The 27315-nt window shown below is 45.1% G+C and overlaps 1 protein-coding gene across 7 annotated transcripts in view; it reads right to left on the minus strand.

Moving 5' to 3' along the window:
- PDE9A (phosphodiesterase 9A) overlaps positions 1-27315 on the minus strand; it is a 93141-nt gene that overhangs the window by 30351 nt on the left and 35475 nt on the right. For all 7 annotated transcript variants that reach the window (XM_064578449.1, XM_064578432.1, XM_064578437.1 and 4 more), the window contains exons 5-6: positions 1468-1522; positions 270-340 (exon numbers count right to left, since the gene is read on the minus strand). In XM_064578449.1, coding sequence (XP_064434519.1) covers positions 270-340; positions 1468-1522 — 126 coding nt within the window. The remainder of the gene's footprint in view (positions 1-269; positions 341-1467; positions 1523-27315) is intronic.

Below are 27315 nucleotides of genomic sequence, written 5' to 3' on the forward strand. Positions count from 1 at the left end.
CTACCGAGCAGGGGCGGCGGCCCAAGTCACCGTGCGCTCTTGACCTGTCCCTGGTCACCAAGCGACTTTCCCGGTATAAACAGATGCTCACCGTTCTCGCGTCCAATAGCATCAAAGGTAATTTTTAAGCGTTTCGCAAAGAGAAGACATTGCCATGTACCTCCAGCCTTCCCTCCCTCCCCTCGTCCCCCCCCCCCAGCCCCGGGGGACGCAGTTAATTTAAACAGAGATTAAAAGACAAGCAAAAAGGAAACAGAAACCTCACTCACATTCGACTCGCTTCTCTAGCACGGCCAAGTGATTCGCGACTTCAGCTTTCAGTTCGTTGATTTTAAATGCTCTAGGAATGAAAAAAAAGTCATCACTCTTAAAATTCTCGAAGTTGAAATGGGTGTGGCTAACCTCTGCTGCACCCCCTGCCCTGGGCGAGGCCTCCTGGTGGGCTCCACCCCCCTCTCTGTGGGCTCACCCCTGTAGGGGGCACAGGACGCTAGGGCTTGCTTTTAAGGCGCTCACAGCCCCTGAGGGGCGGGGAGGAAAGAGACGCACCCTCAAAGGATCGCCAGGGCCTGTTTTCCATGACAGAAGGCTGGCAGGTGTGTTAACTCCCGCACACCTGCTCTCAGGGGAGGCCCCCCACCCCTGCTCCCAGCAGGGACGGCCCAGGCCCCGCCCCCTGCCCTACTGGGCACAGACCCCTGCAGGGGACCCGGTGTGCCCTCTCCAGGCTCCAGCCTGTTCACTGTAACCACTCGGCCTTTAAGGATGTGTCACCGTAGTCCCCTGAGACAGTGAGATGCCACAGTGGGTGACTGAGCCACGGAAAGCATTCCTTTGGAACTGGTAGGATAACTCATCACGGAAAGAAGCCCCACGTCTACACAGGATCGCCATGGCAATGCTTATTTTATTTATTTATTTATTTATTTATATTTATTTATTTTTTTATAAAGATTTTATTTATTTATATGACAGAGAGAGACACAGCGAGAGAGGGAACACAAGCAGGGGGAGTGGGAGAGGGAGAAGCAGGCTTCCCGCGGAGCAGGGAGCCCGATGTGGGGCTCGATCCCAGGATCCTGGGATCATGACCTGAGCCGAAGGCAGACGCTTAATGACTGAGCCACCCAGGCGCCCCAGCAATGCTTATTTTAAAAAATGGTGTCAATTCTCATAGGTTGAGCTCTTGAGTCCCAGAAGAGCCAGTGGAGAAAAGTCTCAGCAACACGAGCTCCCACTCTCAAAGTGCCCACTTGCCGAGGTCTTTGGTATAAGGGGAGTGCTTCCCGGACCCCATCCGCCCTGGCTTCATTACGGAAGTCATAAAAGGACTCCGTCTGGAAGGCCACTCCTCCAGGTGAGTGATGTGTCAGAGCTGCCGGCCCACATGGCCGTGCGAGGGCCCACCCCTGCCGTGCACAGAGAGGCATACCTCTCCAGGGACTATGTGTCTAGAAGATTCTGTACCTTGAGAACTGCTCTGCCACCTGGGTCAGCACGCTCTGGATTAATTCTTCTTTCTCTACGACCAAAAAAGAAAGACAGATGGAGAAGGGGAAAAGTCTGCGGATCATCGTGGCCCGAATCGGAGGGTCGTGGGCAGGTGGCGCCCTCGCTGGGGCAGGGAGCTGCCTGGGTTACCTGGAGGGACCCTCGGGCCCACCGTCAGCACGCTAAGGCCTCTCCAGGGCCTGGAGTATTCCTGTCCACCTTCAGAGGCTCCTTCCCTTCCTGGCCTGCTCCCACCAACCCGTCTCTCAGAGGTCTCTCGGCAGAGCGACCGGACTCTGGTCCTCTTGTAGTCTGCGCCAGCCATAAAAAGGCAGGACTGTGTCTCTAAATACAGGAAGTTTCCACTTAGTGCCCTGCTCTACTTTATGGGGGTAATTACTAGGACAAGGTGAGTTCAAGGCATATTTCAAATGTAAAACACAGTGTTCTCATCTCATGGTAGGTCCTGGAGAGAGGAAGCAGGCCGGGGTAAGCAAGTTTGTCCCTTTGGTGCCTGGCACATAACCCCAGGCTGGGTGGTGGCTTCACAAGGTTCAGGTCCTAGGCTGAATATAACCTGCCAGTTTTCCTGTTTCCTGGCTGGGCCCCGTGCCAGAGGCCTCATAGGAAGGCACAGATGCTCACGGCACTGTTCTTTCTAGCGCTCCCTGCTCCTGGGAAGGGAGAGAGCTGGCCCTGGCTCCAGGTGGCCATTCGTTCACGCCCTAAAACCCTGAGAACCTACACAAGACTTGCTCCTGAGTCATGTACTCTCTGTTGGCTAGCCCTCTGCTAAAACCCAAACAAATGAAAACCAAGCGAAACTTGCCCAAACGAACAAAAAAATCTCAATTATCCAGTTTGGTGATGGGGCTCAAGAGCAAAAAAATGTTCCCATGCTCTGATCTAATGATCCATTCCTAGGAAGAAGCACGTGTGCGCACATAGAAAATGTTCATCGTTGTGTTATTTAACCTAGTGAAAACCGTAACAGCCGAAGTGCCCATCAGGTAGACATTAAATAAGTGATGGTACATCTGGTCTGTGGAAATACATTCTGCTATCAGAAATAACATTCTGGAAAATGTTCATGTCTATTGTTAAAGCAAAAAAAAAAAAAAAAGAGATTGTAAAACAGTAATACAGTGTGATCTCATTTTTGAAGACATTGGGAAGATACACTCCAAAGTAATGATAGTAATTATTTTTTGGTTGTAAGATTATATATAAACTTTTTTCTTATTTTTGTTTCTCTATATCTAACACATTTCTATAACTAACATATGTTAATTTCATGAAAAGTATTTAAAAAGCAATCAATCTAAATTAGCCTCTTGAAACTTCTTATGCCTTCACTTGCCAAATGAACGGGTGATGACCCAAGGTTCTCTCTGGCTTTAGCATTCTAAGACTGGATGAGAAGAAGAAAAACGATGCCTTGTTGTATCTCTCGAAACCGTAAGAGTAAAATTTTCATAGAGCCCTATGTGGAGCTGTAGCTGATCCAAGGCCCTATCCTTCAGGGAGGCCTACCCCTCTACCAGGGAAGAGAAAGTGACTCCCCTGACAAGAGCCACCAGTGAGAAAGTTTCACAGGCTTTCTTGGTGAACTCAGCAGGATTTCAGATCACTTATTCTGAAATCCTTGGGAGAAATAATGTATTGCATAACCTTCGGGAGCTAATGATCTTGAAGACTTGACATAAATTGAGAAGCCCATCAAACAAGCAAGAGACCACTCCACCTAACGATAGCAGAACACATATTCTTCTCAGATGCCTAGGAAGCATAGACCAAGACAGACCAAGACATATCCTGGTCCACAAAGAAAACCTCAACAAATTTAAAAGAACTGAAACCATGTAGAATATGGTCTCTGACCATAAGAGAATCCAACTGGAAATCAGTAACAGAAAGATCATAGGAGAATCTTGGAAATTAAACAATACTCCCCTAAGTAATTCATGGGTCAGAGAGGAAATCTCAAAAGAAATAAAAATGGATGCTGAACTGAATGAAAATGAAAATAGAATACACCCAAACTCTGTGAGATATAACTAATGCAGTGCTGAAAGGGACATTTATAGCACTAAATGCTTACATTAGAAGAGAGGAGAAACTCAACTCAATAATCTAAGAGCCTAGAAAATGAAGAGCAAAATAAACCCACAGCAAGAGCAGAAGAAAGGAAGGAAGTAATAAAGAACAGAAATCAATGAAAAAGAAAACAGTAAAGCAATGCAGAAAATCAGTGAAGCTAAGAGCTGGTTATTTAAAAATATTAACAAACTGACAAATCTCTAGCGAGATTGGCAAAAATATCACACAGAGAAGACACAGATTCGCAGTATTAGGAATGAAGGGGGGATATGACTACAAACCCTGAAGGATAATAAGGAAACACATACAACTCTACACACAGAAATTTGAAATCTTAGAGGAAAATGGAGCAATTCCTAGAAAAGCATGAACTACCAGACTCACCCAACATGAAATAGGTAATTTGAACAGCCTTAAACTATTAGGGAAATTGAATTTCTCATTTTAAAGCTCCCCCCCCCCGCAAATTTCCTGGTGCAGATGGTTTCACTGGAGAATTCTGTTAAACATTTAAAGAAGAATTAACACATTTCTAAACAATTTCTTTCAGAAAACAGAAGAGGAGGGAACACTTTCCAATTCATTTTATGAAGCCAGTATTAACTTGATACCAAATCCAGACAAAGACAACAAAAAAAGAAAGGGACAGACCATTATTCTTCATGAATACAGGTGTAAAAATCCTTAACACAATATTAGTGATTTGAATTCAGCAAAATATAAAAAATGATTATACACCAACCAAGATTAAATGGGGTTAATTCCAGGGATGCAAGGCTGGTTCGATATTTGAAAATCAATGAATGTAATCTACTGTATTAATAGCTAAAGAAAAAAAAAACCACATGATCATATCAATTTATAAAAACATTTGAAAAAAATTTAACATCTGTTCATTTCATAAACTCTCAGAGAAACAGGAATAGAGGAGAACTTCTTCAAGTGGATAAAGAACTACCAGAAAACTACAGCTCACATTACACTTCATGGTGAAAGACTGAAAGCTTCTTGCTTAAACTGTGACAAGACAGGGATGTCCGCTCTCTCTCTGCTCATTAAACACTGTGCTAGAAGTTCTAGCCGGTGCAACCAGGCAAGAAAAGGAAAGCAGATCAGAAAGGAAGAAATAAAACTGTCTCTGTTTGCTAATTACATGATTGTATGTACAAAATTCTAAGGCATTTACAAAAAACCCTCCTAGAACTAAAAAAGGAGTTCATCAAGGTCACAGGATACAAGATATATATACAAAATTGATTGTATTTACATATATTAGCAATGACCCTGTAGACACTGAAATTAAAATCACAATACCACCATATAAACACTAAAAAAAAACCCCCCAAACCAAAAACTTAGGTGTAAATATAACAGAACATACACATAAGTTGTATGCTGAAAACTACAAAACACCGGCGAAAGAAAGAAATAAAAATCTAAATAAATGAAGAGACATACCATACTCATGGTTTGGAAGACTTCACATAGTAAAGATGTCAATTCTCCCCAAATTGATATATGGTTTAACATAATTCCTATCAAAACTCCAGCAAGATTTTTGTAGAAATAGACACAATTATTCTAACTTTTATATGGAAATGCAAAGGAACTAGAATAGCTAAAGCAATTAAAAAAAAGAAGATCAAGTGGGTTGAATCAGTCTGATTTTAAGACCTATTACAGGCAGACCTTGGAGATGTCATGGGTATGGGTTCAGACCTCCTCAAAAAAATGAGTCAAAATGAATTTTTTGGTTTCCCAGTGTATATGAAAGTTATGTTTATACTACACTGCAGTCTATTAAGTGTGCAATAGCATGATGTCTAAAAAATGTACCTACTCTAATTAAAAAATACTTTATTGCTAAAAAACTCTGTCATCTGAGCTTTCAGTGAGTCCCAATCCTTTTGCTGGTGGAGGGTCCTGCCTCCGTATGGGTGGATGCTGACTGATCAGGCTGTGGATGCTGAAGGCTGGGGTGGTTGTGGCAATTTTTTAAAATAAGACCACAGTTGGGACACCTGGGTTGCTCAGTCATTAAGCGTCTGCCTTCGGCTTGGGTCATGATCCCAGGGTCCTGGGATTGAGCACCGCATCGGGCTCCCTGCTCAGCAGGGAGTCTGCTTCTCCCTTTCCCATTCCCCCTGCTTGTGTTCCCTCTCTCGCTGTCTCTCTCTCTCTCTGTCCAAATAAAGAAATAAAATCTTAAAAAAAAAAAAAAAAGACCACAGTGAACTTTGCTGTATCCATGGGCTCTTCCTCTCATGAAGGATTTCTCTCTAGCATACAGTGCAGTTTGGCACCATTTTGCCCACAGTAGAACTTCCTTCAGAACTGGAGTCAATCCTCTCAAACCCTGCCTCTGCTTTATCAACTCAGTTCATGTATATTCTAAACCCTTTGTTGTCATTTCAACAATCTTCACAGCATCCTTACCAAGAATAGATGTCATCTCAAGAAACCACTTTCTTGGGGTGCCTGGGTGGCTCAGTCAGTTAAGTGTCTGCCTTCAGCTCAGGTCATGATCTCAGGGTCCTGGGATCGAGCCCCACATGGGGCTCCCTGCTCAGCGGGGAGTCTGCTTCTCCCTTTCCCTCTGCCACTCCTCCCCTGGCTCATGCGTGCTCACTCTCTCAAATAAATAACTAAATAAAATCTTAAAAAAAAAAAAAAGGAACCGCTTTCTTTGCTCATCCATAAGAAGAAACTTCTCATCTGTTAAAATTTATCATGAAATTGTAGCAATTCAAATATAATAATAATGAAAAAGTTTGAACTATTCCAAGAATTACCAAAATGTGACACAGAGACAGCGAGCTAAGGCTGCTAGAAAAATAGTGCCGACAGACTTGCTTGTTGCGGGTTTACCATAAACCTTCAATTTGTAAAAAATGCAATATCAGCAAAGCACAATAAAACAAGGTAAGCCCATAGACAGCTATAATAATCAGGACTGTGGGATGTTAGTGGAGGGGTAGACACAGATTATCAACGGAACCGAACAGAGAGCCAGAATTATACCCATACAAATATGCCCAAGTGATTTTGACCAGTGTGTAAAGGCAATTCAATGCAGGAAAGACAGACTTTTCAGCAAATGGTGCTAAAGCAAGTGAACATTCACAGGCAGAAAAATGAAACTTGACCTTAACTTCATGGTTTATATAAAAATTAATCCAAAATGGACCATGGATATAAATACAAACTATAAAGCTTTTAGAAAAAAAAAATAGGAGAAAATATCCAGCTTCTTGGGCCAGGCAGAGCTCTTAGACTCGACATCACAACACAATCCATAAAAGGGAAAATGGATGAACTGAATTTCATCAGAAGTAAAGCTCTTTCTCTGAGGAAGAGCAGCCAGAGGATGAAAGGACAAGCTACAGTCTGGGAGGAGATATCTGCAAACTGCATCCGACGGAGACTTGAATACAGGGCATGGAAAGAGCCGTCAAAACTCAACAGTAAGCTCTGTGAAATAAACTTCGCAGATAACAAAACTCCCCCAAAACCCCTTAGCGGTAAAAAAAAACAAAACAGCCCAATTTGAAAAGGGGCAAGAGACGCTAGCAGACTTTTTTTTTTTTTCCCCTGAAGAAAACATACAGAGGGAGATCAAGCGCACGAAAAGATGCTGAGCATCGCGGGCCATTAGGAAACGCAAACTAAAACTACAGTGAACTATCACGGCACACTTGTCAGAAAGGCTAAAATTAAAAACAAAAACAAAAACGATGGCAACCCCCAAAGCTGGTAACGATGTGGAGAAACTGGACTACCCACACCTTGCTGATGGGAATGTAGGCTTAGTGACTGCACCCCAGGGCAGAGAGATGAAAACCTGCACAGGGTGCTCAGAGCAGCTTTATTTGTGATAGCCCCAAACTGGAAACAACTCAGAAGCCCTTCGATGGGTGACCGGCTAGACAAACTATGGTCCGTCCACAGCAGGAAACACTACTCGGTTGCAGAAAGAACTGAGCTAGTGAGTGAGCCACACGACAACCTGGACAGATTTCCAGAGACTCGCGCCAGGTAAAAGAAGCCAGTCCCCAAAGGTACCTACTGGATGGCCACATTTGTAGAACACTCTTGAAATGGCAAAATGACAGAAATGGAGAACCCAGTGATTATCAGGGGTTACGGAGGGAAGAATCTCCATGGGGAACAATCAGCAGTGATGGGGAATCTCTGCATCTGGACCATATCAATGTGCAGAGCCCGCTATGGCTTCTTACCACCTTTGGAAAGATGTTACCATGGGGGAAGAGGGGTAAGGGATACGTGGGCTCTCGCTGTATTTTTCCTTACAACTGTGTACTATTCTATAATAATTTTTAAATAAAAAGCTTAATAAAAAATTGTATAGATAGGATGGATTCAAAAAGTTAAGGAGCAATTTTCCTTTTCCCTTTGGACTCCAGAGATGGGATCCTTTGAGCATCTCAGGATTTTAATGCCAACATTTAATTTCCAGCCCACGCAGTAGTAATGCTTTCTGTCCCTTCATCCTGTGCCTTCTCTGCCCCCGGCTCAGTCCAAGGGGTGGACATTCGTGCTCTGGTCCGTGTGACAGCTACACCAACATGTCCACAGTTCCCAGAAAGGGCCCAGGTGGGAGGCTGAGCTCCCCGTGAGAATAGCCCCTGGGTGCTGTCGCCTGGGTCACGGTGCTCGCACCGGACACCCTATCTGGAACAGTACCCGGGACAGCACCGCGGCTCCTGAGTGCTTCACATAGGGCACAATCTGCATTCTTTTGCAAGGGGACAGGGGCAAAAATGCCTGTGCTCACAAAGACCAACCACACCCACACATCCATAAACAGAGCCCTGATCCGGAAATGGATGCCTCCCCCTCCCCAGCCTGGCTCACTGGAATTCCTGCCGCGAGTTGCCGTTTCCTCCCAGCGGATTTCAGAACTGAAAATGAATTGTGATTCATGCGTGTTAGCCATTTTGCTGCTACTGGCCAAGCCCCCAGGACCCCCTTTCCTCCTTCCCTGCCTGTCCCGGGGAGTCCCAGCCCCCGGGGCGCAGGCTGGGCTCCGGGGGCATGTCCTGCCTGCACCGAGCTCAATGTGCTCTGCACTCCGCTCGCGCCTCTGGAACCCTCAGACAGCCCTGAAACCCTGGATGTGGGGGCAACAAACGGTTTCCAATCACAGATGTTAGTCTTCCTGGCACACCCTACCAGAAAAATCTGACATAGCGTAGGAAACCCATGTCTTTCTCCTGAACGCTGCGCGGCACAGATTGCATTTAAAAAAACTACAGTGTATTCAGGTGTCTTGCTCTGAGAATTTCTCCATTGCTTTAGGAACAATCAGCAGTGATGGGGCACGCTGGCGGCTCAGCACTGGATACGCCGGCTCTTTGGGGCTGGGAAATGGGGAGGGTGGGACGCAGGCTCAGAGGGCTCGGGAAGTCAAGATGAAGCACTGCTGCCCCACACGTCGGAGGCGGGGGAGGGCCAGTGGATGGCCACGGGCAACCTGCATGCTCTCCGGAGAAACCTGCTGCAGCCGAGCAGCTGCTAGACCGTCTGGACGTGTCCCCAGGCCCCGGGCATGGTGGGGGACCTCAAGGGCGCAGCTCCAAGCTCGCTGGGACTCAGTCCTTGGCATGCAAGGCTCCAATATGGGCGACAGATCGGGCCGCCCAAATGAGCCGTCCTAAGGACGGAGGCTTCAGCAGCCTTGCCCTCTGCCTCTTACTCCTGGACCAGCTGACGTTAGGGCGTCGGGAGCGCTTGTCCCTGGCTTCTCAGGTGACGGGCACCAGCGCATGAATGTTGCTTCTGGCGGAGTCTCACCCAGCAGAGGTCCCTTTCATTCCAGGGTAATCTCAGAGTTTGGTGGAGGCCAGGTCCAGCTGCTGGACGCCGCCAAATCAGTCGGGCTTAGGGCCACGGATGTGCCCTCGTGGGGCCCTAGGACCCGGCCCTGGGGATAGAGCCAAGGGCACTCCTGGGGCTCGGGGCAGGACGGGCACCCTCCCCCAGAGCATTTACCCAGCTGCTCTCACAGGGGACCCGGGGAGGCCCGCACGCGCCGCTGCCCAGAGGCTGCCGCCCACCTGCCCCTCAGGCCACGGCAGACGGTTCAGGGGGCCCGCGTCCGCCTCTCCCAGCCCTTCTGGGAGCTGTTTCCTTGTTTCAGGCAAAACCCCAGTCTTCCCCACACCAAATGGCAAGGAAATCTGGTTTAACTGATCAATAGGACAGCCTAACCTATAAATTCTGCTCTAAAGAGCAGTTCACGTGATGCACTAACTTGATTGGCATCTCACTTCACCTGGTGCTGAGCGGAGCCCTAACAGTGACAGCCATGCTTTCGTCCCCCAGGCGCTGGTCCGGGCGCGTACCCTTCTCCCCCTGAGCAAATGAACGCAAATGGGGACCTAGTAATATGCGGGCCCCAAACCTGCACGTGGAGGGCAGGTGGCATGGGGACCTCAGCCCGGGCACCTGAGCCCCCGGGGCATGTGTGCATCTCCCGGGAGTTCACGGCAGGTCTGCATCTCTGATGCGTGGTCCCGTGTTGTCCAACACCACGGCCGAGCTGCGAGTGTGGACGTGAGGCCCCGAGCGAGCGGGGTTTCCCCTGTCTCACCCGGAAGCAAGGGAGTGAGATATCGAGCATCCTTCCAGAAATACGCACTTGACAGGCATTTTCCCAAAGCATTTATCAAACAAACACTGCTATCACTTCAGAGAGGGGTGTTTTACTTTGCATTAGGGAAAATAATTCACATTACCAGTCGCCAGATGGACACCCCCAAGGCCCAGAAGATTGGGCGCAGGTTATTTATTACCACTCTTGTCCAAGACTCTGCCTAGGGGGATGGCGAGGGCGACTCCCTGTCTGCCCCCCGCTCCCTCCCTCCTCCTCGGGGTGTCAGCACTCTTCTCCAGGGAAGCAAGAGGGGTGAACTCACCTCTGTCCCACTTTTGCTTTCCCAGCCCCTTTAGCTGGTAGAGGACATTCTGGCCCAGGGCACAGTCATGGGCAATTCAGTGTTTATGGACGTCATAAAACAGATGAGCAGAATGAGGATGTTTCCCTTATAGCCCAGGAGCACAATAAAGTTATATGATTAACAGTGACCTCAGCTTGCTTCTTAAAGGGACAGGTGCCCTTTCCAGGACCTGTCTTACTGAGAAATCACTCACGTTTATCAGCAGCCAAAGGGATGCTTCCCTATGGCGGGTGGTGACCTTGACTAATGCTTCTGCCTCCTGTTAGCCTTCAGATGTAACAGAGAAAACGAGGTGGACCAAAGCACCCTGATGACCACATCTGAAATTCTGGAGTGTGTCTTGCAACCGTCTAGCTGGGCAATGTACAGGATCATTACAGATTCACGACACCTCAAAGGCAAGAATAGGGTGGAGTTTTCCCCCTTTCAGTTTTGGAGAGGGGGATTTCCTATTCTGCATAGTTTAATTTTGATCCCAGATGTCTGGATACAATTTCTCCCTCTGCCCTTCTCCTGAGGCTTGTTTTGCAAGACAAATGCCTGTAAGGGGAGTTGCCTCCGGGACAGCTGGCAGTGCAATGTTCCTTTATTGTTTTATGGATTGCAACAGCCATAACAGTCTTTATTGAGCTCTTACTATGTTCCAGGCACCATTCTAAGCGGTTTGTACATATGGGTCATTTTCCCTTCCTAGTGACCTGATGTGGCTGTGTGATATAGAGAGAAGGTTGAGTCACAACGACATGGCCAAACTCATCCTGCCCTCTACCCAAGTCATGTTCCCACTCAGGGCTGCAAAGACCAGTGTGGCACTTTCACATGGAGCAAGGATATTCTGCACACACTCCTCCTCCCTCAGAAACATGCTCCCCACGGCTGATGAGGTGTGGTGTACTTTTGAGGGAGAAGGATGTGGGTATGATATTCTGGTGAGGATGTTCCAGGTGTATCTGAATTTGGCAACCAGTGGTGTGTTGTACATGTTGGTGGGACTCTGTCCACTGTATGCATATGTCAAGATGACGCCACAAGACTAGTTTCTGGAAGAATTCTGTCAGGATAAACTCTGACCCAATAAACTAATTGATTATGGTATAAAGGACAGGACTTTTGCAATTATCTATTAAAGGCTGGGGCTTTTTTTGCAAACTAAGGGTTTCACTCCATCTCTGGAGTTTAGCATGTTGCACACAGCTGGAGAGGCTGAGCAAGAGGGATAAGAAATGGCTGACTGATCATTTGTAATAACCAAAGATGCGAAGCAACATAAATGTCCACCGATGGGGGACTAGTTGGATAAACTGTGGTTCATCCACGAAGCTGTGCTGCTAGAGAAGAAAGGAAGAAGATGTCTATGTTCTGTTATGGAGTGAGCTTACATCGTGAGGTGGCTAGAACTTAAGCAGAAAGCTACAGGCCCACTGGCTTGAGGGTTCAGAGGGCAGGGTCTGGGGTTGTCAGAGAGGGTGGAAATGAAAGAGGGAATTCCCAAAGGAGGAAGTTCTGTAAAAACTCTCCTATTCTACCCCTAATCCATCTCTCAATTGCACATGCATGTAGGCCTAGGAGGACAATAGAGCTTAGCAGAGATTTCAGTGTTGCCCACCACATGGGACAAAGCTTGCAGTCTGAGTCCATGTAACTTAGAGGGCTTTGACAAATACCTCAGGCTTCCTGTTGAAGGCTGAGAGGGGCCACACTTAAAGATGTACCCTAACAAAGCATAAAACCAGGCCTCCACAAGTTCAAAGTGATCCCTCAGTAATTTAACTGCCAGCTAGAACAAAAAAAAAAAAAAAAAAAAAAAAAAAAAAAATCAACACTCTTCAGAAGAAGGTAACAAAATCCAGAATCTCTGCAATGTAATATTCATAAGTCTACACTAAAAAAGAGACATGCAAAGAAACAGGAAAATGTGACATGCAGTCAAGAAAAAAAATCACCCTGCAGAAACCTTCGATGACTCAGATGCTGGAATTAGCAGAGCAAACCTTTCGTGAAGCAATTATGGTTATGTTTAAGGACCTAAAGGAAAGGTTGTTCGTAAATAGCAAACAGATGAGGATCACAAGACAGAAATCTATGAATAAGAATCAAGCAAAAATTGTAGAATTTAAAAGTATATCTCAAAACTTTTGTGGATGGGCTTATAACAGTTTTGAGTAAGCAGAAGTGTCAGGAAAATTGAGGACAGATCAACAGAAATTATGCAATCTGTAGGGCAAAAAGAAAAGAGATTAAAAAAATAACTGAACCAACCACTTGAGGGACAATAGCAAACTTTTAACATACATGTATTAGAATCTCAGAAGGAGGGGTGGGGAGATGGGGTAACTGGGTGATAGCCATAGGGAGGGCACATGATGTAATGAGCACTGGGTATTATATAAGACTGATGAGGGAGGCCTGGGTGGCTCAGTCGGTTACGTGTCTGCCTTTGGCTCAGATCATGATCCTAGGTCCTGGGACCAAGTCCCGAATAGGGCTCCCTGCTCGGCGGGGAGTCTGCTTCTCCCTCTCCCTCTGCTGCTCCCCCTGCTTGTGCGCATTCTCTCTCTGACAAATAAATAAATAAAATCTTTAAAAAAAAGACTGATGAATCACTGAACTCTACCTCCGAAACTAATAATACACTATATGTTAATTAATTGAATTTAGATTAAAAAAAAGTAAAAGCTTATGCTAAGCTTATACTAATATTGAAAAAAAAGAAATCTCAGAAGGAAAGGTGAGATAGAATGCTGCATAAAATACATTCAAAGAAATAAAGCTGAAAATTTCACAAATTTGGTGAAAACAGGAGTTTACAGACCACAGAAACTCAATAAATGCCGAGTAGGACAAACAAAAAGAATACCAGAGCCAGGTACATCATAATCAAACTGCTGCAGCTCAAAGACAAAGGAAAAGCACCTTGAAAGCAGCCAGAAGGAAAAAAAAGGCACAGTCTCTGCAGGGGAATAATGATAAAGTAAAAGCTGATTTCTCATCAGAAATGATGAAGGCAGAAAAAAATGACTCAACATTTTTAAACTTCTTTCAAAATACAAAAACAAAACCACACCACAAATGCAGAATTCTATACCCTGAGAAACAGTCTTTCAAAATGAAGACAAAATAAAAACATGTTTGGATAAGCAAAAGCTGAGAGAATTAGTCATGAGCAGTTCCTCACTGTAAGAAATGTTAAAAGAGAGGGCGCCTGGGTGACTCAGTTGGTTAAGCAACTGCCTTCGGCTCAGGTCATGATCCTGGAGTCCCTGGATTGAGTCCCGCATCGGGCTCCCTGCTCAGCAGGGAGTCTGCTTCTCCCTCTGACCCTCCCCCCTCTCATATGCTCTCTCTCATTCTCTCTCTCTCAAATAAATAAATAAATAAAATCTTTAAAAAAAAAAAAGAAATGTTAAAAGAGAAAAGAAATTCTTCAGGCTGAAGGGATATAACACCTGTTAGAAGTTGGAATCTACAGGAGTACATGAGAGCACCAGAAATGATACAGATGTAGGGCGCCTGGGTGGCTCAGATGGTTAAGCGTCTGCCTTCGGCTCAGGTCATGATCCCAGGGTCCTGGGTTCGAGTCCCGCATCGGGCTCCCTGCTTAGTGGGAAGCCTGCTTCTCCCTCTGCTTCTCTCTCTCTCTCTCTCTGTGTCTCTCATGAATAAATAAATAAAATCTTAAAAAAAAAAAAAGAAATGATACAGATGTAGGTAACTATAAAGATTTATCTTTAGGGGCAACTGGCTGGCTCAGTTGGAGGAATATGAGACTCTTGATCTCAGGGTTGTGAGTTTGAGCCCTATGTTGAATGTAGAGATTACTTAAGTAAAAACTTAAAAAAATTATCTTTAAATTTCTTTTCATAATTTCTTGAAAAGACAACTGGTTGTTTAAAGCAAAAATGATAATATTGTATCATGGAGTTTATAACATAGGTAGATTGGCTTGGGTCTGTTCGGTCTGGTGTAACAGAATACCACAGACTGGTGTTAATTTATTTCTCACAGCTCTGAAAGCTGAAGTCCAAGATCAAGGCGCTAGCGGATTTGGTGTTCGGTGGGGGCCTCCTTCCTGGTTCATGGACCGCTGTCTCCTCGCTATGTTCTCAGGTGGTAGAAGGGGCGAGAGCGCTCTCTGGGGTCCCTTTTATAAGGATACTAATCCCATTCATGAGGGTTCTGCACTCATGACCTAATCACCTCCCAAAGGCCTCCCCTCCTAATACTATCTCACTGGGGATTTCAACATGAATTCTGGGGGGATGTCTATAGCATAGATGTAAAATATATGTCAAACATTGTGGGGAGGAATTATACTGTTACAGTTCTTACTTTTTATGTGAAACAGTACAACATTAATTCTAAATAGACTCAAAAGTTAAGGATGATTTAAAAATAAGCAAAAGATCTGAAAAGACACTTTAAGAAAAGAAAATATACAGATGGCAAATAAACATATGAAAAGATACTCAACATTGTATGTTAGGGAATTGCAAACTCAAGTGACAGTGACATGCCACCATACGCTTATTAGAATGGTGAAAATCTGGGACACTGACGACACCAAGTGTTGGCAAGGATGTGCAGCAACAGGAGCTCCCATTCACTGCTGGCGGGAATGAAGAAGGGTGCAGGTACTTTGGAAGACAGTTTGGTGGTCACAAAGGTAAACGTACCAAGTGATCCAGCAATTATGCTCCTGGGAGTTCACCTAAAGGAGTTGCAAACTTATTTCCACACAAAGCCTTCACACAGATATTTACAGATGTCTGTTTATAATTGCCAAAGCTTTGAGGCAACCATGATGGTAAATGGATAAACTATAGAGCATCCATACAATGAAATTTTATTCAGCACTGAAAAGAAATGATCTATCAAGCCATGAAAAGACATAGAGGAACCTTGTATGCATATCCCTAAGTGAAAGAAGCCAATCTGAAAAGGCTGCATCCTGTATGGGATGACAACTATGGACGTTCTAGAAAAGGCAGAACTATGGAGATAGTAAGAAGATCAGTGGTTGCCAAGAGTGTGGGGGGAGGAATGAATGAACAAGTGGAGCACGAGGATTTTTAAGGTAGAGAAATGACATGATACGGTAATCGTGGCACACGTCATTATGCCTCCATCAAAACCATGCCATGTACGACATCAAGAGTGAACCCTAATGTAAACTGTGGGCTTTGGCTGATAATGACATGTCAGTGTTGGCTCCTTGACTGTAACATCTGTGTAACTCTAATGCAGGGTGTTGGTGGTGGGAGAGGCTGAGTGAGTGGGTAGGAAGGGAATATGTGGGAACTCCCGTACCTTTCACTCAATTTTGCTGTGAATCTAAAATTGCTCTAAAAAAATAAAGTCTAGGGGCGCCTGGGTGGCTCAGTCAGTTAAATGTCTGCCTTTGGCTCAGGTCATGATCTCAGGGTCCTGGGATGAGTCCTGTGTCAGGATCCCTGCTCAGTGGGGAGCCTACTTCTCCTTCTCCCTCTGCCCCTCCCCCCTGCTTGTGCTCTCTCTCTCAAATAAATAAATAAAATCCTTAAAAAATAAAAAATAAATTAAAAAAATAAACTCTATAATGAAAAAAAGCTAAGGATGTATAGTGTAATACTTACAACAATCAACTTAAAATAATGCTAAAAAGTATAGTATTGGCTGAAGAGCCAACAGAAGGAATAAAATGGAATGCAAAAATCAATCCAATTAACCCAAGAGAAGGCAGAAGAGGAGGAACAGGAAATGAAGCCCAAGATCAATAAGAGACAAATAGCAACATGATAAACCTAACCTCAACCATATCAATAAATACATTACATACAAATGGACAGAGGAAGAAATAATACCAAAATCACACACAATTTTTCAGAAAATAGAAGAAAGCAAACCTCTCAACATGTTTTCTAAGGCCGCCTAACGTCAACATAGAAGCATACAAAGACATCACAAGAAAAAGGTTACAGACCAATATCCCACTTGAACATTGACACAAAAATTCTTAAAAATTTTTAATATTATTAGGAAACCAAATTTAGCGATATATAAAAGAGAATACATCTTACATCAGGGTAGAGGTTCTATGTACCCTTTTAAAAATGCATTCCTAAGTATTTTTCTAGGAATACAAGTGGGGTTATCCCGGAAAAGCAAAGCTGTTTTAACATTTGAAAATCAGTCAACATAACTCACCATCTGAACAGAATAAAGGAGAAAAATCATATGATCATCCCAGTAGATGAAGAAAGCGCATGTGACCAAATCCAGCACCTGTTTATGATAAAAAACCACTAGAAACCCAGGAATACAAGGAGATTGCCTCAACTCATCTCAACAGATGCAGAAAACACCTGATGCAATTCAACAAAGAATTTTGTCAAAGAACATTTGCCAAAAAAAACCCCACGTTGGGCAAGCTAGGGGAAGAAGACTCCCTCAGCCTGATCAGGGGCACATACGACACACCTTTGGCTCACGTCAGACTCAGCAGGGAGAGAGAACGCATCTCCCTGAGCCTGGGATGAAGATGGGTGCCTGGTCTCACTTTTACTTAACTGTATTGGGGTTTCAACCAGCACCACAAGACAAGTGAAAGAGATAAAAACCAAAAAGACTGGAATGCTAGAAGTAGAAGTGTCTTTATTATCCCAAGATATGATCATCTCTATGGGAAATCCTAGGAATCTAGTAAATAACTACCCGAACTAACAAATGAATTAAGCAATGTCAGAAGAGACTATTTTTACAAACTAGCAGCAGACAAATGGAAAATTAAATTCAGATCGATAGACACACAGATAGACACACAGATTGATGAAACAGAACAGAAACACTACAAGGAGGCCCACACCTAGACAGACAAATAATTTTCAAGAAAGGCATCTATGTGATTCAGTGGAACAAGGGAAGTCTTTTTAACAAGTGGTGTTATAGCAACCAAATACGTGTATAGAAAAAAATGATGGCCAACCCCTACCGCACACCACCCACAAAATTAATTTAAATTGGACTCTAGACTAAAATGTAACAGCTATAACTCTAAATCTCTTAAAAGTGTATCTTATCTTTCCACCTGGGGATAGAAAATGAGAAGACACAGAAAATACAATACATAAAAGAATAACTTGTTAATTTAGACTTTATCAAGTTAAAAATTTCTGCTCATCAAATGCCATCATTAAGAAAATGAAAAAGGTAAGCCACGAAATGGGAAAAATATTTGCCATACACTATCTGGCAGATGAATTATATCCAGAATATATGGAGTTTCCTACAACCAGTGATAAGAAAAAAAAGCACATAAGCCCGTTTACAAAATGAGCAAATACCTAGAACAAACACTTCACAAAATAAGATATTCATATATCCAAAGGCACATAAAAACATGCTCAACAATCATTACATCATCTGAGAAATATAAATTAAGACCATAAGGAAATATAGATAAAATAAGACCATAAGGGAGGACATACCTACTTGATGTCTAAAATTTAAAAACCTGAGAACGTCAGGGTTGGTTGTGTGTGGAGCACCTGGTCCCTCCCGCACGGCTGGTACGAGGGAACAATGGCAAAACCTCTTGGGAAAACAGCGGGGCATATTCTTATAGAGTTAAGCATACATTTATCATATGAATCAGTGACATCACTCCTGGGTTATGACCCAAGATAACCACAGATACGGCCACGGGAAGATCTGTGCGATGTTTTCAGTGGCTTACGCTGGAAACTACCCAAGGTCACCCAACAGGAAACACAGTGAGCCAACAATGGGGTGCTCCTGAGATGGAATTCTTTTTTTTTTTTTAAGATTTTATTTATTTATTTGAGAGAGAGAATGAGAGAGAGAGTACACGAGAGGGGGTAGGGTTAGAGGGAGAAGCAGACTCCCCGCCGAGCAGGGAGCCCGATGTGGGACTCGATCCCGGGACTCCAGGATCATGACCTGAGCCGAAGGCAGTCGCTTAACCAACTGAGCCACCCAGGCGCCCCTGAGATGGAATTCTACTCAGCAGCAGAGAAGTGAATAAGCTACATGAACATATCCTAAAAACATGCTGCTGATGGAATCCAGACTGAAACGGCACCTACTGGATGACTGACTGCACTCGTGGGAAGATCCAGGACAGGACAAAGCGGTCCGTGCTAACGCAAGTCAGAGCAGTGGCTTCTTAGGGCGTGTGGCCACCGTTTCTGTGTCACCCAATTCTGTGGTCAGGACACAGATTCCCAAGGCCTCGGACGACTATGTGCTACCCACGTGTCTGCCGGCGACAGCTGGGTGCTGTGGCCCTTGTTGGGACCACCCCGAAGGGAGCGGGACGTGCGATCCCGTAAAGACAAGACAGCGGGAATGGGGCAAGCCCCTCGGAGGCGACCCAGGAGAAGGGCTTGTTTTCACGGCCACACTACATCTCTTCCTTCTGTTTCAAAAATCATGCAAGTCAGGGTGACTGAGGCTGATGACAAAGTTCTTGGCAATGAAGCTGCACTAAGAATAGAAAACATTATTAAAGAGCATTATTATCTCTCATAAGCAACGCATTTGTGCTCACATTCCAAGCACGCACTTGCCTGGCAAGTGACAGGAGCCAGCACCCCGAGTGGTTTTAGACCTTCGGGGCGTTCCTGTCCTGTTAGCTGTCAGCCATGCCAGGGAGGCGTGACTTCAGCCATTCAAAGCCACGCGCTGGGTCATTACCAATGACAGCTGCCGTTTACTGAGCACTTACCAAGTGGCAGGCGCCAGGCTAAGCATTTTGTGCAAATTGCGTCATTTGTCTTTGCAAGAATCCCATGGGGTGTGTTTTCCACTTCTGGTTCTGCAGGGAAATTGAAGCGCAGTGTGGTGGGAAGCTGTCCTGAGGCCATTTCACCCAAATGACAAGTGACCGGGGGCAGCTCCCCCAAAGACAGGGAGCTGCGTGCAGCAGTGACCCCGGGAAACCCTGGAGTGTGTGCAGGACTGAGGCGAGCAAGGGAAGAGAACCCGCGGAGGGCGGGTCTGCGCGGGGCTGTCGCAGTGGGGCGTGCAGGGGGGGCACCTGCAGCTCACCTGGGGGGGGCCCTGAGTGACGGTGTCATGTCGGTGACCTCAGAGACCTGTCCAGCACCCACAGGGTTGCCGCACATTTGTCCCTTGGCTCCCTCACTCTCGGGGGGACTGTTCCCGGGCGGTGACAGCCCTTGACACCTCTGGTCGCCTTGCACCCAGGAGGGGAGGTCTGCAGGCTCTGGTGGGGGGGGCGCGGATCTCAGGTCGGAGGAGGCTGCTGTGCCCGTGACGTCAGTGGCCTCTGATCTCTGCTGCTGAGCACGTGCCGGACTTTGAAAAAATTTTTTGACCCAATAGATCTCAAGACACTTCATTTCAATACGTATCACACGAAAACGTGCACACCCACGGTCACTGCGGCATCACTCACAGCAGCCCAGAGGGGAAGCAACCCAAATGTCGTCAGCCTGTGTGGGTTTACGCAGCCCGTGCTCACCCCCGCGCCGGGACGCGGCTCGGCCACGAACAGCAGTGATGTGCTGACGCGAGGAGCCCCGCCAACGCTGTGCTCTTGGTGGAAGAGGCCAGACGCACAAGGCTACACAGTCCCTCACCGGAGACATCCAGACGGGCATCTCCATAGCAACAGTGGTTGCCAGGGGCCAGGGTGTGAAGGCGGGGGGGGGCGAATGCCAACAATAGGTACGGGGCTTTTGGGGGGTGACAGAAATGCTCTGGATTTAGACAGTGGTGGTGGTTGCACAACGAAGTGACTGTTACTAAAAACCATGGAACTGTTGCCTTAAAATGGTGCATGCTGTGTTTGTGAATTGTATCTCACTAAGAGAACATGAAATCAATCTGAAACTGATTAGCGGGTTGTTTTACATTCCTTCACATAAGCTGAATCTTCACCATCCTGCGTGTATTTTACAGTTAGAGCACCTGTGTTTGGATGGTGGTGGCCTTCTCTACCCCAGTTCCCTCCTGGTGGAACAGCTCACTGCCCGGAAGCCCCTTCGGCTGCAGTGTTCCATGGTGTTGAGATTGTACCAAGCCACAGGGCATTCACTGTGACTCCTGTTTCGTAAGCAGTGGGGAGCCAGTCTGGGGGGCTCAGTTTCTCTAAGAGACCCAAGCAGATAAGCACATGTGGCCAGATCCAGACGGGATCCCTTCTGGCCTGGCCTCCCTGAGTCTCGAGATGTGAAGACCAGCACTGAAGCTGTGAGCCTTCCTGTGGAAACAAGGCAGACAGGTGCCCCGTGACGGAATTCTGGGTAACGTTCAAGGTGCAACCAGGCACCCCGTCACTCCCATTTAGCCACCTGTCGCCTCTGCTCCGTGATGGCTCCTGATGTGTCTTTCTGGCTCAGTTTCATTTTCTGTTCTTGGGAACAAGGACAATGAGGCTGTTGAAGCAGGAAGGCCTTGAGTCACTCATGATCTGTGCCCAGGAAGACAGAAATGAGAGCGAGGCTCAGCCTGTGTCAAAAGAGAAATGATCCGTGACATCAAAGAGCCCCAGACAGAGCCTCAACCCCCCCACCATGCTCGGGGAGGCTCAGCCTGGGTGAACATTCCTTCCCCTCCAGCTCTGAATACAGGGGTTAATCGAGGGTGAAGCCGTTCCTCCCATGTTCTCCTCCATCGGCTCCTGTGGACAGACGACATGTGGGCAGGCACAAGGTAACTGGCTGGACACCGAAATAATGTATCTGATAATTTGGAAAATGCCCTGTTTGCGTTTGAGCCGCTCAGCTCTAATAAAACTGATGGTTGAAGGCTGTTCAAAAGACTCAGCATCCTTGTTCCAAGAAGATGCATAAAATCCATCCCATGGTCTTCATGGTTGCTATTAACTTTATTTCATCTGTAAAAGAGGAAACCAGTCTATCCACGTGGTTGTCTCCCATGCTGAGGCAAAGAGAGTATTTTCCAAAAAGGTGTTTGGTAAACACAGAAGCTCCCTATTTACAGGGGACATTACGATTCCTGTTCTGAGATCCTTCTCTGCTGTGGGTGTTCCTCGATCTCGAACACGTCCCTGCACCTGCCACGGGTGTGGGGCCCGGGCCAGGACCTCAACCCTTCTTTACTACGAAAAGTCATGTTTTCCACAATACTTTCCTGTTTCCGAATACTGAAGTCACAGAACAGCAAGACTCCGGGCATTTCTGTATTGAACAGCTCTGCTAGGACAAGTTCAGAGCATTTATTGAAATGTGGGCTCAGCAGGAAGGACGGGGGACCATAGGGCCAGGGACCTCAGCAGCTGCATGGAAGTCTGGACCCCAGGCTCCTACTTCCTTTCCTGAGCTGCTTTTTCCTGCCATTGTGAGAGTGGCCTGTTGATTCACGGACCGCGGGGGCTACTTTCAGCCACACTCGGGGCTCTGGAAGCAAGGCCGGGCTGGGCATTGATGCATGGATGATGGAGGGGCATTTCCCTGCAGAGAGCCAAGATTTAACATTCGTAGAAAAAGTTCCAGAGGGAAAGACAGAGCTCCATTTCCTTACTTGTCTCAGGAAGGCTCAGGCCTAGGTGTCTGTCCATAAAGAGAAAACCTGGAATGCCAGTGGCCTTGAAGAGAAGGGGTCCTCATGCCCCAGAGCCAGGGAAAGGCGGGGTTAGCCTGATCGTCAGTGTGCACAAAGCAAGGGTGGTCTGCCCCATGCGGTGGTGTTCGTGATGCTGGGGGATGCACACCTTTGGAGGAAATCCACTTCTTCTGGCTGCAGAGAAGAACATGGCTGCCGAGTTCCCCAGACTGCCAGGTGTGCTCATACTGGCTCTAGCTTTTGCTCAGGTCCTTCCCTCAAGGAGCAAAACCCACCTCTACTGGTCCAAGTTGGGCCCCAAAGTTACACCGAAATCCCTCTTTATTCTTCTTCCGATGACCATCTTGTAAATATCTGTGCACAGCTGCCCCATCCCCCAGCCTTCCTTCCCAAAGCTCATTCCTGTCTGGTCTGCCCCACACTCCGTCTGCTTTTGCTTCTTTGTTCCTCAAAGGCTTCATTATTCTGGCCCCTCTGTTCTGGATGGTGGTAAGAGGCTAGTGTCCTTCTGATGGAATCCTGTGCCCAAGTGCTGGGTCTCAGGGCTCTGTCCTGGGTCCCTCCTGCCAGCTCCCTTCCTCTCTGGGGAGCTCACCAAGCCCTGGCTGCAAACCCTGCCATCATCACCACCATCAGTCTCACGGCACCTCCGCAGTGGAGAAGAAGCTGCAGCCTCCTCCAGACACATCTAGTCAACCCTGGTGCCCACAGCCCCACCGCACCGATCTGTCCCAAAGTGAGCTCCCTTCTCCTCCTGGAAGCTGCGACACCCTCAGCTTGTTCCCTTGTTGGGAGGTGCTGTTCCTTCTCAGTGACCCTAGAGGCTTCTCTGACTCCTCTTTCTTTCATATCCCATGTCTGCTCAGTCAGAAAACAAGCTGGGGTCTTCCCCAGAACAAGCCAGAATCTGACCACTCCTCACCAGCCCCACGGCCCCCACGCTCCCCCTCTGCCTACGGAATTAGAGCAATAGCCTCCTGATGGGCCTTCAAGGCCCCACACGATTAGCCCCTGATGTCCCCCAAACTCATCTCCAGGAGTTCGAGGGAGACCCCAGAGGCATCACACCTTAGCAATAGGACTGAACTATCCCTGGAGTAAGGGTCCTCTACAACGGTCCTAGCAAAGCCTAAAAACAGGTCTCAAAGACATCAAACTGATTTGTAAATAATTTAACTGCCTGCCAGGACAGAGCCCACACCCTTTAATGGGAGAAAACAAAATCCAGATGATGAACAGTATGCAAAAAATGCACACATGGATCTATACAAAGAAATGTAGAAGAAATATAATTGACTATTGAAAGCAAAAAATGATTAACAGTGGATTATGGGGCTTAAAACATATGTAGCATAGAAGTAAAATGTATGACATAGAGCACTGGGTGGGGATAAATGCCAGCACTCTGCTCTAAGCCCCCACATCATCAAGAGGTGGTGTAATATAATTTGTGATATGTCAGTGATACAGTTTGTGAAACCCAGAGCAGCAAAGAAGAAATAAAACGAAGAACAGCTCAGAGACCAAGAATGGAAGAAATAAAACAAAGAATAGCTCAGAGACCGAGAGTGGAGAAAAAAATGCTCAGTATCCAAAAGATATAGGAAAAGAGAGAAAAAATTAAAAAAAAAATGAATGAAATAAACAAAATGAGTAGTAGACTTAACCCAACTTTATCTATGATTATGTTTATTGTAAATGGTTTAACAGCTCCAATTGAAAGGCTGAAATTGCCAAAATTGATAAATGCTGCCAATAAGAAACCTGCTCCAAATAGAGACACAGATATATTCAAAGTAAAAGGACGGAAAGCGTATAACATGTGAGTATTAAGTCTAAGAAAGCCCAGGTAGCTGTATTAACAGGAGATAAGGATGATATAATGGAACCAAGGATAAAGCCCACATTTTCCTAAGGCTAAAGGGACTGACCCATTAAGAAGATACAACAATCCTAAATAAGTATGCACCCAATAACAGGAATAGAAAATGCACAAAGCACAACCTGACAAACTGAGAAAAGACGTGAACACATCACAAGGGACTCGGATCTTTCAATACCCATCTTCCAGCAATTGATAGAACAAGTAGACAGAAAAATAAAGATACAGGAGACTTGTACTACATTATCAATTAACTTGACCTAACTGATACTGGTGGAGTATTCCACCCAATAACAGCAGGATACACACTCTTGCCAGGTGTATCTGGAACAGTCACCAAGATACACCATGCATCTCAATAAATTAAAAAAAGACAGGAGTCAAACAGGGTCCACTTTTGAGCACAATGGAATTAACTTAGAAATCAGTAACAGAAAGATAACTGGAAAATATACAACCATTTGAAAATCAAACATACACTTCTAAATAACAAGTGGATCTGAGTAGGAACTACAAGGTAAATCAGAAAATATTTTGAGCTGGATAAAAATGAAAACACAACACATCAAAACCTATGAGATGCAGCTAAGTTGTACTTAGAGAGATATTTTTAACTTCAAATTATTATGTAAAAAAGAGAAAGATCTAAAATTAATGATCGAAGCTTCCACCTTTGGAAGCCAGAAAAAGAGGAGCAAACTAGACACAGGGTGGGTAGAAGGAAGGAAATAAAAAGGTAAGAGGAGAAATCATTGAAATAGGAACCAGACAGACAATGGAGAAAACCAATGAAGTTCCAGGCTAGCTCTTAGAAAAAAGAAGTCAATAAAATGTATAAATCAGATGGATTAACTGATTAAAAAGAGAGAAGATATAAATTAGTAGTATCCTGAAAGAAAGAGCAGGTCTTACTCCAATCCCATAGACATAAAAGCGATGGCAAGGACTTGCCAAGCTCCACCATACCAACAGATTCTCAGATGAATCTTCACTGGAATGGGCACCACTTCCTAAAGTCAATCCCAAGTACACAGAAAACCCAGACATACTTATCTCTTAAAGACACTGAATTCATAGTTTAAAACCTTCCCACAAAGAAACTCCAAGCACAGAGGATTCACTGGTGAATTCTATGAAACACTTAAGGTAGAAACAGTGCCACCCCTATACAAACTCTTCCAGAAGGCAGGAAGGTGGAGCACTTCCCTCATCCCATGAGGCCAGCATCACCCTAAAACCCAAACCAGTTGAACATATTGTAAAAAAATAAGACTATGGATCCCTTGTTGATATAGACACAAAAATCTTTCATAAAACATTTGTAAATTGAATTCAAAACAAAGAGACAATACGCCATGGCCAAATAGAGTTTATACTGGGAATTCAAGGTTAAAGTTTAAAATCAATCAACAGATCCACCACTAACAGAACAGAGGAGTAAAAAACACGATCATCTCAATAGAGGCAGGAAAAGTATTTGACAAAATCCAACACGAATTTATGATTAAAACTCTCAACCAATTAGGAATTAAGAAAAAAAATCCTCAACCTGATAAAAAACCCTACAGCTAACATCATAACTCATGTTGGAAAACTTCACATTCTCTCTAACATGAGAACAGAGCCAAGAATCTGCATTCTCACACCTTATACTTCTCTTGTACTAGATACCCTAGCTAGAGCAACAAGTCAAGACCCCAAGAAACAAAAGAACCAGAAGACATCCAGATCTAAAAGGAAGAAGCAATTCTCTATTGGCAGATGTACAAAATCATAAGAAATCTACAAGAAGGCACTAGATCTGCTAAGTGAATTTAGTTAAGTCAATATACAAAGCCAATTATATTTTTAGAAACAAAAAACTGCTGGGAATTGGCCTAAAAATCTATTGACAATAGCATTACAAATATTAAATACTTAGTGATAAATTTATCAACATCTATTCAAGAACTTTACCCTGACGACTATAATATGTTGAGAGATATTAAGAGAAACCTAAGTAAATCGAGAGATGCCATATTCATGAATTAGAAGACTCAACATTATAGATAGTAATTCTTTTCGAGTGTTCTATGTATTCAATACAATTTCAAGGTCCCAGCAGCCTTTTTTTTTTTTTTTAGTAGCAACTGACAGACGGATTCTAAAATTTATGTGAAAATAAAAGGAACTTGGGATAAGCAAAATATTTTTGAAAAAGAAGAAAGAAATCAGAGGACTTGCTGGTTTCACGACTTACCGTGAATGCACAGTAATCAAGACAGCGTGGCAGGGGTTTGAGTGCAGACGTGTAGTCAGTTGATGGAACAGGACAGTGAGTCCACAGAAAGACTCACACATACATGGTCAACTGAGTGTTGACGAGGATGTCACGATAATTCACTGGGGGAAAGGACTGTCTTTCCGACAAACGTTCTGGAGCAAGTGGATATCCACACAGAGAGAATGAACGTCAGTCCCTTTCTCCCCCACCTGAAGGAGGGCTGGACTGAGCAATGCCTTCCAAAGAATAGAGTAAGGAAGGGGAAAGACGGTAACTTCACAGTGGAGAGGGCAATGAGTCAAGAGGATATCTTGGACCTCCTCATTCTTTCCCCAAATCCACACCCCTGGGCTGAGCATGAGAAAAACATCAGACAATTCTGAGGCCAAGCAAGGGGAGTGTGAGCACCTGCGAGACCAGGGCCAACCGGGAAGACCCATCGATGAGCACACGACGGGCTGGACCACGGCTCGGACGCTGGAGCGGAAAAAAGACATTAGGAGAAAAACTAGTGAAATCCGAATAAAGTATGGGGTTTAGTTAAAAACAATGTAAAAAATATCACATTTGTTACCAAGTCAAGGGCTCGAGTACCTTTCACGTTAAAAAGGAATTGTCATCCTAGAATAAGTTAGAACTCCTACTTTATTCTAACATCTACTATCAAAAGGATTGAATTAAGAGTTTTCAAAGAGCTTCTCAAGCATTAAAGAGTATTTAAAGCAACCAGTGCCCATGTGTAAACACTGTCAAGTGTCAAGACGAGAAAAGGCCCATATGCCTCAGTCCCTCATCACTCGCGGCCCAGCACCCGGCAACAGGTGGCTTCAGAATCTGTTCTTCTGAATCTTACAAAAAATCAATCTTATAAAGAAATAAAAATTAAGTTAACTTCACAGTTTAAAAAGGAAAATTTGGCTAGGCCATACACAAAAGTCAGCTTGAAATGGATCACAGACCTAAATGTGCAAGCTAAAAAAAATAAAACTTTTAGAAGAAAGCATGGCCGATGACCCCACAGATAGGGGATGAACTAAGACTTCTTAGGGCGC

The sequence above is a fragment of the Mirounga angustirostris genome, unplaced genomic scaffold, assembly GCF_029215605.1.
Source record: "Mirounga angustirostris isolate CCGP_5_RB_7025 unplaced genomic scaffold, mMirAng1.0.hap1 SCAF_1, whole genome shotgun sequence".
Taxonomy (NCBI): domain Eukaryota; kingdom Metazoa; phylum Chordata; class Mammalia; order Carnivora; family Phocidae; genus Mirounga; species Mirounga angustirostris.